The 12093-nt window shown below is 33.1% G+C and overlaps 1 protein-coding gene across 1 annotated transcript; it reads left to right on the top strand.

The window, feature by feature from the left end:
* On the top strand, positions 1 to 2423 carry LOC143580110 (plasmodesmata-located protein 7-like). Its single transcript, XM_077063227.1, has 3 exons — positions 1 to 727; positions 1789 to 1899; positions 2262 to 2423. The coding sequence occupies exons 1-3, from the start codon at positions 1 to 3 to the stop codon at positions 2267 to 2269; spliced, it is 846 nt and encodes a 281-aa protein (XP_076919342.1). The 3' UTR covers positions 2270 to 2423.
* The last annotated feature ends 9670 nt before the right edge of the window (positions 2424 to 12093 follow it).

The raw sequence follows: 12093 nt of genomic DNA, 5'->3' as shown, positions 1-12093 counted from the left end.
ATGGCCAATACTCTTCTTCTTCTTCTTCTTCTTCTCTCCCTCTTATTCTTCCTCACTCTCTTACACCCTTCACACTCCTCCACAGATGCATTCATCTACGGAGGCTGTTCCCAAATCAAATACACACCTGGCTCACCCTACGAGTCCAACCTCGACTCACTACTCACCTCCCTAGTCAACTCGGCCACCTACTCATCCTACAACAAGTACAGCATCTCCGGTTCCACCCAGCAAGACGTAATCAACGGCCTCTACCAATGTAGAGGCGACCTAGCCATGCCAGACTGCGCCACGTGTGTAGCCCGGGCAGTGACTCAGCTCGCTCCTCTCTGCCCGCAAGCATGCGGTGGCGCAGTCCAGCTGGAAGGATGCTTTGTCAAGTACGACAACACGAGTTTCACCGGGCAGGAGGATAAGACGGTGGTGATGAAGAAGTGTGCGCCCTCGGTCGGGTATGACCCCGAGGTGATGGGGCGGAGGGATGCGGTGTTGACGAGGTTGGGGACTACCGGTGGGTTGTATAGGGTTGGTGGGTCTGGTGACGTGGAAGGGGTGGCTCAGTGTGTGGGTGATTTGAGTAGTGGCAAGTGTGAAGATTGTGTCACGGAGGCCATCGGACGGTTGAAAAGTGATTGCGGTGGTGCGGTGTTTGGTGACATGTTTTTGGCTAAGTGTTATGCTAGGTATTCTACAAGTGGAGCTCATGCTTATGCTAAATCTCATCATGGTAACTTTTTGTTTTTGTACTAGGTTACTGAACTCCATCAATTCGTGTTGAAACAAACCTTTTATTTGATTCTAGATTTTCATGGTAAAAAACATGTTTTTTTTTAATATATGTTTTGCTTTCATAGTTTTAAATCATGCTGTTTGATTCTAAATCGGTTCGTAATTGTTTAGTTTTCTAGTGGTAAATCCAAGAATTTAATTTTGTTGGTGTCATCGCATGTTACAGTTTTTAAACGTCAATTGAACTTTTTTATCAGATAAATATCAAAATTTAATAATTATACATGATAATAATTGTGTGATTAAATTCTCAATTTAACTTCTAATATACAAATATAAAAAACTTTAGACTTATAATGCTATTTTCTTCAAAGCATAATGTATTATAGTTAACAATGTACTGTATTTATTTACTTTATAGAAATATAAATTAACAAACAAAGAAAGCGAGGTCGAAAAAAGCACATCTTGAATGGATATTTGTGCTTTTCCTTTTTGTTGCTTTTTATGCATTTTTAACAAATTGATCGGCACTTCATCTATGTACTAAGTAACCAACTATTTAATTATTTAATAGAATTGGATTTGCTATCCAAAAGGGTTGTGACGCAGCTTGTTGCCTGCTTACCTGTCACTTCATTGTAAATCATTTGGTTGTTTTTTAACAAGTATTTATACCATAAAAACATTAAATAATGACTAAAAGAAAATTATTTAATTACATTTTATCTCTCGTTGTGACTTTCAATAAATCATAATTTAAAATACTAATATAAGTTATTATTTCGTACTTATTGTAAATCGTTTGGTTGTTTTTTAATAAGTATTTATACCATAAAAACATTAAATAATGACTGAAAAAAAAATTATTTAATTACATTTTATCTCTCGTTGTGACTTTCAATAAATCATAATATAAAAATACTAATATAAGTTATTATTTCGTACGTGAAATTATAAACTTGTTTGAAATAGATAATTTGTTGCCCTCTTGAGCATAAATAATATACATGGTGTCTTTCATTTTCGTGAAAAACTTTACAAATTTTGTTGTAGCAGGCGAACATGATGAAGCTGAAAAGACATTTGCGATAATAGTCGGATTACTTGCGGGTGTCGCCCTCATAATCATTTTCCTAACTTTCATGAGAAAAGCTTTTGGCCGACATGGTAATCTCTAGAGTAAATTTGTTATTTGAGATGATAAAATCTTTTAATTATTCAAAGTTTATATTTCTAAGCATTTAAATTCAGGCAATTTATTTATTATATTCATGATTTCTGAAACAGTTAACTGGATTGATAAGCTACGTACAATTTTTGACATTTTCTCAACAGTTATCACAAAACCAACCCACTAGCAACACCTTTTTATTATTATAACCTTTTGGCCCTCAATTGGACCCCTCAATTGGACCTTAGTGTATATACCTTTTTTAAAGGCAAACTTTTTCGTGTATATACTTTCGCTTTTCTTCTTTTACTTTTTGTGTAAAACTTTCTATTTTAATTATTTATGGTTTTTATTTCAGGTAAATAAATGAGAACCTTTATCAAAAGTTGAAAGGCTTACATGCATGGCCTCCACCCTCATCAACTTTGCTGTTTCAATTGCTTTTCTTTATTCCTTCATGATGTAAACTTACATTTTAATTTTAATTTATCGTAATCATTACTTTTTAATTGTAATGCATATGTAATGAATAATTCAGTTTGAATATTTGTTCAAATTACGTCTGTTAACTTTAACTTATGTATAACTAATTTGTGTTTTGTATTTGGATATTATATAACAAACTAACTAATTGTATTAATTTAATTATTTGTTATCAAAATACATTTGTGTCTTTTCAGTTAATTCTCCTTTCAAGTTTCATAGTATTGATATATACAGGAAGACTCCATTGTTGATGAGGTATAGACCTAGGGAAAAAGACCATGAGTTTTAGATATCTATTGATGGTGATTAGAAATAGTCGCGAGTCTTAAAGGGTAAGTAAGCGTCAAAAAACTCACTAGCACGCATTCTTTAAACCTGCTTCAAAATCCACATCAGTATTCACTCCGACATTCGGACCAACAACCTTATAAGAGACGTCATTTTACACACCATAATACCATTAGACAATAAGCCATGTGGTTCTAGGTCAAGATGAGTAGCTATAGCACCTGATCCATTTTATCATTGGCTTGATCAATGTCATCTATTTAGACAAAAGAAATATATTGCGGAAGGAATCATGTTTACTTGGTGGGTATTATGGAAGAATAGGAATTAATGAAGCTATCTTTAAGGTATATGACATGAAGTCGGAGCTGTTTTTGATTTAGTACTTCATTTTTCGTTTTTATGTATTATAACTAGAGCAAAAAGCTAAAAATCTCTTGGACCAAGTGGTTACACAACCCACTTCTCTTTCTCTTCATGTACCTAATTATGTTTCTTTGATGTTTAGCTAGTTTTTTCTTACCATCATCTTGTTTTTTTCCTTAATAAATCATCTGTCATTCAAAGATATAAAAATAAAAATGAAAAATGATCAACTAGCTAGCTCATGTTATTTTAGCTTGGATACCCAGCCTCCGGTCGTCATCACTCTAGCTTTGAATGATATAGATCTGTCTATGTCGTTTGTTGTCACAAACTTTTCTTATTATTTAATTTATATGTTTTTTCCTTCATTTAGTTGATTTGATTTCTTCTTTTTTACGGCCGTCTTCATTGTTTTTCCCTCCATTACGAACATTTCATTTTCTTCCACTCAAAACTGTTGGGAAGTATTAGAATAAATATATTAGCTATAGATTATTGTAATTGTTATCATTATAATTAAAAAATAAGATTTGATTAGTTTTCTTTATAATTAGACATAAATACAAATTCTGTCCTTTAAATGTAGCCAGTTTATGGATCAGGTCCTTTAAAAACTTTACTTTCAGACGGTATCCTTTAAAGGACATGTTTATTTCGTTTTCGTCCTTTACACTAACGCTCATCCAAAAAGTCAGTTAAGTTATACCATGTGCAATACATGTGAGGGCAAAATAGTAATCACACATTTACTTTATTTTTTAAACTAACAAATTAACGTAGGCACTCACAAAATAAAATAGAAACCCCAACACAAAAAAATCCCTCACCGGCTCACCCTCACTCATTGATTCGTCCTCACCAGTCATCAGCAACGGTCAACCACCAGCCATCCGCCACCGCCAGCTAACCACCACCGCACCACAACACCATCACAACCACTGCCACCACCACACCACGCCGCAGACACAAGTCCCTCTCTCTCTCTCTCTTATCTGTGTAGGGTTTTGGGGGTTGATTATGGCCGGAAAAATCGGCTACCCCTTTCACCGGAATCGACTTTTCAGACGCAATTGAGTGGCTACACAACTGGATTCGACGCTTGACTTCATATCGGAGATTGATTCGGTGAAATAAGACAAAACGACACATCTTGGGAAAGAAACTCAACCGAAGAGAGTATGGCCTGACCGGGAAATGAGCTGTGGTAGCCCAAAGCATCTGAAACCGCCAATCTAATTGTCATAGAAGACGTCTTGTGGTTCCTTGTTCTCAGATACGAGGAAACAACCGGAAAACAAAGCTAAGTCAAGCCGAAGGTAGTGCTCGGAAACAGGTCTGACGAAGGTTGATAGATAAAGAAGACAAGTGAGGGTAATGTGGGAGTAGCCGACGTCTGGTGGTGCTTGTTTTGGTCAAGATGTGCAGATCCGTGGCGTTGAAGTTTGGGTGCGGTGGGAGGAACCGATGTCTGGTACGATAGTGTTGGGTTGCGGCAAACTTGAAAGTAGCTAGATATTGTATCTGAATTGCAGAGGCGAGGATGAACAAGCTGGGATCGTAGGATGGCTAGGGCTAATGTGTAATTTGTCATGTGGGGCTCTTTTTTAAAATCATACTTGTTTTTTTTTTTTGTCTTTTTTTAAATAAGTGTAAAAAGACCAAAAAGCCCTTCATGTGTAGGTCACATGCAATCACTTAACGGAGAAATTGGATGGCAGTTAGTCAAAAGGACAAAAATCAAATAAACATGTTATGTAAAGGACGCCGTCTGAAAGTAAACTTTTTAAATGACCTAATCCATAAATCAGCTATGTTTAAAGGATAAAATTTGTATTTATGTTTTATAATTATCCTAAGGTTTTGTCTTGTATTAGTTCCTCCCCTCCTATCCATCCTTGTCGCTTTTGTCGGCCTTTCATGATGACTTATTTTCTTTTTTACTCACTCGTATTCCTATCTTGAGACACATTATACTTATATACATGTTAGGCTTTAATAATTTTTCTCTTGTTAACGTCAGGGTATTAGCTCCTGTCTAGGGATGACGAATGTACCAAAACAGACGAGGAAGCCCGAAACATTTAGAGTAATAGGGCACGTATGTGGGCATGGGATCTAATATGGGATTAGTCTTAAAAAATTTTAAAGGCTTGAGATGGATATAGTGTTGCACTATAACATGGTCGCATGTGAAATTTCCGTTTAGGAAACCCCATACGATGCACATGTAAGTAGAAAACCATCAAAAGGTTGGTAGCATATGTGTTTTTAGTTGAACGATAAGAGGATCCCTGAAGAAGCTTGATCCAAGAAGTAATTAATTCATGTTCTTGGAATGCTCCTCTGTTACGACCCATGTGAGTGACACCGGCCCAACAGTAGAGGTTCGACCCAAGCGTGTTATCCAAAGGCCCGCTCGTTATCTCAACTAATCACTGGAAATGGAAAGAGTAATTTGCAAAGATCCTATTCCAAATAAAAAGGACGTGCATTCATGAAGAGCGTCAATTGTTGAGAGGAGTCAATGGGATTTCTTAAAATATTGGTGGTTCTCCATGAAAGGGGTTTATTTCCTATTTTAGTTTAAACGTAATTTGGCTTTTCCATGTTTACATTTTCCATTCAATGTCTTTAAATACCCTTGTTTTGATTAATAAGAAAGGATCCAAAAAAAGTTGTCTTGAAAAAAAAAAAAAGTTGTCTTGAATTCTCTTCTTCTCTGTTAATTCTAATTGGGAGATCCGGTTCATCTCGAATAGAACCATAACAACCTCACACAAGAAAAGGCTATAGAATATATACAATAAAAGAACTCAATGATGTGACATATATTTTTTAATATGATGCATTCAGATAGTCTAAATTAATGTGTGATGTAAATCATTGTAGATTGCACTAATTTTGACGTTATTTTACTAATCACGTGAAAATAACGTTAAAAGTGGCGGAAGGTTAATCAGGCATCATGTGGTGGCGTTGATAGCCGAATGACAAGGGCACATGCACCAATCAGCCGGTGTCCCGATGATTGAGTGTTATGTGTCTTATGTCAAAGGCTTGATTCAAAACTACTATCGAGCCGGGAGTCTCACCGGAAGCAGCCTCTCTATCCCTATGGGATAGAGGTAAGGCTGTCTACATCTTACCCTCCTCAAACCCTACCATAGCATTGCTATTGGTGGGATATACTGAGTACGATGATGATGATGATGATGATGTTGTAAATCATTGTAGATGTGAACTTATTTTTTTTTTCTTTTCTTAAGACTAATATTATTAAGAAAAGAAAAGAGACAACTAATTACCATAAGCAAAAGGTCCAATAATATACAAGAAAAGAAAAAATACAAATTACTAACCCGAAAATATAAACCAGGCTATAAGTTGTGTACTTGGGTGACAAAGTCCCCAAATTTGGGCGATAAGGGGCAAAAACACCTCCCCCCTCCCCCTCGGCGATATGTGGGGCGAAAGAGGGAGGGACATGGATTTGTCACCTTGGTGATGAAGGGAAATAATAATAAAATAATAATGTGACTATTGGTAGTCCTTCACATGTGAACATCGCCGCTACAATATCATTACACCCATAAAATAAAAATTGTCCATTGTTGACTAGACGTCACATATCACTTATCTCTCGAATTTGTAGCCCCTACTACACATAACCTTATAACAGGAAATTCATAAAATTAACTCGGTTTGATAAGATACTCTTACGACCATATATTGAGAACTTTTGTACATAAATCAACTTGAATATGTTTGTAAAAGTAAACATGTTAGTATTCCAAATATGCATATTTGATGTAAGTATTAGACTTTGATCAAAAACTAGAAAAACAATTTAAATATTTTGCTAAGTTGACTTCTTCGGTGGCAAACCAAAGAAATATTTTTAAAAAGGTTGTAAAATTTGAGAGTCAATGCTCTATCAATAGTTTATAGTTAAATATTGAAATTTTTTTTTGCAATTAGAGTTGGATCGGATTGGATTACATAATTAAAATAAAAAACAAATTTGCCGCTACAACTGTTATTTTGATAATTATTCACTTCACATACATATTTTATAATTTTATAAATTTACAGAATCACCAAGTTTTGATTACAAAAATATAACTTTGTTATGAATTACTATTAATAGTGACCATCAATGTATAATGTTAGGACTCTTTATGTATTTAACTTTTCTTGATAATTAATGTAATAAGCTTATATATAGAGGCTTTGTACTTCATATTGATAAAATATGAATGAAAGCTATTCCCCCATTATGTCTATATATTGCTATTGCATTCTAGTTATATAACATGTTATCAGCATGAATTGTTTTAGAAGTTACATAATATTATCATTTGGTAAGTCTTATTTGTTATTGTCTTGATTATCTTAAATATAATATTTTGTAATTCATACATTTTTTTAAACCTAATTTATATTATTTGTAAACCTAATTTTGATATTTTAAAGGTTTACATAATTTATTTATACACAAAGTATATATATTTAATCATTTTATAAGGATGAATTTTTATGTATTTAAAATCCACGAAGAAGATGAAACATGAAACATATTTCAGTACTATCTTATTTTTGCATTTATTTAGAACAAACAGTGACGAAATCAGAAACTTTTAGTAGGGGTTTGTAATTGTATCGTTTTGCAATTGTAATTCGCCAGTGTGCCCTCGTAACCTTATTATTACTACAATATGATAACCATAACCTTCAAGGTCCCATATTTTGGAACTTTTAAAGGCTGCTACACTTTAAACAATCGCAAAAACATCCATGTGTGTGTGTGTGTGTGTGTGTATAAACAAGTCTCACATAATGTTAATATATAAAAAAACTTTAAAGTTTTTTTTGTTTTTAAGAGTTCCTAAAAATTCTTAACTTTTTTTAAGTTCTCAAATGAAACTAACCATATATATATATATATATATATATATATATATATATATGATCTAGGAAAAAGTTGACAGTTTGATTGCCAAAGGTCTTTTGTATCCTTGTTTTCCTCTCAAAGTAATTAGTAATTTGTTCATAGAAGGATATGTCACCAAATGATTCATCTTCTGTAACTAACTTCGACTTTTATTATTATCATTTTTATTTTCATTTAAGGAATTTAATAAAGTTTAAATGCTTGGTTCGATTTACAAAGTTATCGTTTAAAAGAAATGTTTATACATATAAGTATTCCAATTATATGACAACCAAAATAATATATTCAAAAGAAAGAATTTCATATGTTAAGAAAAAATAGGAATCAGTAGACATGAAAAAAACAAAAATAACAAAAATAATACAGCAGCAGCAGTAATAATAATAATAATAATAATAATAATAATAATAATAATAAATATTAGAATTTTGTATGATGATTGTTAATTAATTAATTAATGTGGGTAAAAAAATAATAAAGCAAACTTCTTTCTTCTTCATTGTTCTTCAACCATCTTACAGTAACCGAAAACTTTCGCCTGACTATCGGAGCACCGTCAATAGCCTGAAAATCTTCAGATACAGTAGCTACATCTTTTTGTTTAACTTTAACTACTCTATTTGACATAATTGGAGAGGGTCAAGCTATCGCTTTTTCTTTTCCGGTTAAGTAGTCCGTTATATCGTTAATTTGGCCGGTCGAGGAGGGAACCCCCCCCCCCCCCGACCCTCTTTAAATCCGCCGGTGACAATAAATGTTATAATTTATTGAATTCAGTTAATAACTCAATTTTTAAGTAAAGATATCAGTTACAATATGTATATATTAATTTGCATTTAAATGCGTGGTAGAGTAATACTTTAATTTTTTAATGTGATAATAATAATAATAATAATAATAATAATAATAATAAACTGTATTAACTTGTATATTCGTTGTTAAAAATTTTCAATGATAAATGGTATATGGTAGTAAAAAAGCCAATACTTGCGTAGCATGAGAATGAATATGATAAATTTGTGTAGGCTGTAGCATTGTAATTTTAACATGCATATGAATTTATACTACACAGCTGATGAATGTGTAATTCCATGTGAATTTAACATAATGCATGATTTGCGTTTCTAGAAAAACAGTTTTTCATGTTCATTCATGAAATTAGCGATATAGCGTAGCGTAGTTGATTTTTAATTTTTAAATAAATTATATAATTAAACTGTAGTTCAATGTGAATGTCTTTAAGCGTTTTAAAAGATTAATTGACAGTGACTTCATTGTTGTTTCTTGTGTGCGTTTAAGCACATTATTAATTAGTAACTTGAACTTAACTTTTAGCCATATTATCAGTTATCTACACTATATTAAAATACATATAGGAAGGACAAAATGGTAATTTCAACAAAAACTCTTAAATTTAAGAGTTTTACAATTGGTAAGGCATATTTTACAAACAGTTATTGCATATAGTTGAGAGAAAGGTAGAAGACAAAAACCCTGATTCCCAGAACCAGACGGATTTCAAATTCATTTCAAAATTCTTTCTCCCTCCAAACCCTAATCTCATATCTCCTTTTTCAAGTTCTTTAAATCGAACAACAACATTTCTGTTGGGAGCTCTACTGTCTCAAGCATGTGTTCAGGTATTCATCGATCTATTACCAGATCTATAGTATTCAGTGTGATGATTTTGTGTTCTTATATAGTATTGTGAAGCGATTAAAAATATTTTACATTTTAAATGCATGCTAGATGTTTACATCTAGGGTTTATGGTGAGCGTTTTTACTGATCTTATGAACATTTAGTGTTCTTATCTGGATTTCGGAGCCCACATTTAATTTTAAATCTATATGTATATGTGGATTAAATTAGTTTATCTGGCTTAAATTAGTTTATATCGACATAGAGGAATAGATTGCCGAATAGATTTGCATTCTTTTTTACTCAAACATTCTATCTTCAACAATCATATTGATTTTTGTTTTATTTATTATTCCCAGCTTCATTTTCTGTACAAAGGCACACTAAGGGTGCTTTTAGTGTTGCTTCATGATTTGCTCTTTTTTTTTTTTTGTGATTGTCATTTCTGTTAAATTAATTTCAACATACGATACCAATTCTACAAGTCTCAAATTAATCTATCACTTATAATGGGTTGTAAAACTTACTTGATTGAGAAGATTGATTCCTTTGAGTGTTTGATGAAGATGATGCCATGATGATGATCTTGATTATGAGTCTAATTACCCTTCAATTAAGATGGATTGAATTATGGTGTTATAGAGTTTTTGTCAGGGTGATCGTATGAGTGAATGGATGAACGATCGTATGATGATGACATTTAATTAGGGCAACGACTCAACAATCTTTTTAACCACCATATTTACATATTAACCCCTTAAAGTATTAACTCCCATCACATTAGATACCTTTATTATGGGGCTACACACATTTAGTCCATATAAATGTTAAATGGTCAAAAGCCACGTAAATATTTCCAACATTCACCCACTTGGCCGCTGGACCATTTTTACTAAACATTTATATATGCGTGTACATACTAATTGGCCAAGTAATAAAATTAGGTAATTTCGTTAAACCTTCTTATGATAATATCAAAACAAACCGATACAATCAGTTTCATTATCATTAATGCAAAGACCCCTATCAATTATGATAATGATATCATCTTCAAATTTATAGGCTAGGTGGTAAACAATACGTTTGTCTAAAATATACATTATAGTGCATATATATTAAGAAATATATATAGACAAACTTTACATTTGAGTGAAGTAAGAAGATAGTATCCTAAACGTATTTACATTGTTTATTACATGACATTCATAAAAGATCTCGCCTAAAGCCCATATTAAGTACATGATCATTGAATATTTTGGGTGGTAGACCTTTAGTAAATGGATCCGCTAACATGTCATGTGTGCTAATATATTCAACAATAACACTTTGGTCTTCCACTTGCTCTCGCACAAACAAGTACTTTGTGTCGAGATATAGTCCAGCGCCACTTGAGCTATTACTGTTTGAAAAACTCACAGCTGCACTATTATCACAATACATTCTTATAGGCCTCTGTATGGAAGTAACAATTTTGAGTCCCTTAATAAGATTTCTTAGAATTATCGCTTGGCGCGTGGCATTATAACACGTAACATATTCTGCCATCATTGTCGATGTAGTGGTCAAATGTTGTTTATGACTCTTCCATGAATTGGGCCCACCTGATAGCATAAAAATGTATCCCAAAGTAGACTTTTTGTCATCCTTACACTCGCAAAATCAGAGTCAGTATAGTGTAAGAGTTCAAGATCATCTGACCTTCTGCAAGTTAACTTATACTCTTTTGTCCCTTGTAATTATCGCAACACCTTTTTAGTAGCTTTCCCGTGATCTAGGCCAAGATTTGTTTGATGCCTGCCTAGCATGCCAGTTATGTATGCGATATCGGGACGAGTACAAACTTGAGCATACATTAAGCTTCCTACAACAAAAGCATATGGTAGGAGTCTCATTTATTTGAGTTTTGCCTCTGATTTAGGGCACTGATAAGACCCAAAACTATCACCCTTAACTACAGGCGCTACAGTGGGAGTGCAATGTTCCATATTAAATCTTTTAAGTATCCGCTCAATGTATGCCTTTTGAGAAAGTCCTAATGTCCCAATGCATCGATTTCGATGGATTTCTATGCCAATCACATAAGAGGCTTCACCGAGATCTTTTATGTCAAAATTAGCAGATAATAATCTTTTCGATTCATGCAACATGTCTAAGTTATTACTTGCTAGTGATATGTCATCAACATACAACACAGGTATGATGAATCTACTCCCACTCATCTTAATATAAACACACTGATCTACTTAGTTTTTAATGAAATGATGTCTTTTCATTACTTCATCAAATTTGATGTACCATTGTCGAGACGCTTGTTTTAACCCATAAATTGACTTATTTAATTTGCATACGAAGTGCTCTTTGCCTTTAGGCTCAAAACCTTCAGGTTGTTTCATAAACACATCTTCATGCAAATCTCCATTTAAGAATGCAGTTTTAACATCCATTTAATGTAATTCTAA

This window comes from Bidens hawaiensis, unplaced genomic scaffold, assembly GCF_021521415.1.
Source record: "Bidens hawaiensis isolate Kalapana, Puna unplaced genomic scaffold, B.hawaiensis_p1.1 tig00030227_1, whole genome shotgun sequence".
Lineage (NCBI taxonomy): Eukaryota > Viridiplantae > Streptophyta > Magnoliopsida > Asterales > Asteraceae > Bidens > Bidens hawaiensis.
Note: the sequence above shows the minus strand (reverse complement) of the source record. Positions and strands in the feature narration are given on the sequence as shown.

Bases quoted from the DNA above. Each gene is read 5' to 3' on its own strand.
- LOC143580110 (XM_077063227.1), top strand. From the start codon at position 1: ATGGCCAATACTCTTCTTCTTCTTCTTCTTCTTCTCTCCCTCTTATTC. The intron at 728-1,788 runs GTAACTTTTTGT...TTGTTGTAGCAG, and splicing joins TTATGCTAAATCTCATCATG to GCGAACATGATGAAGCTGAA.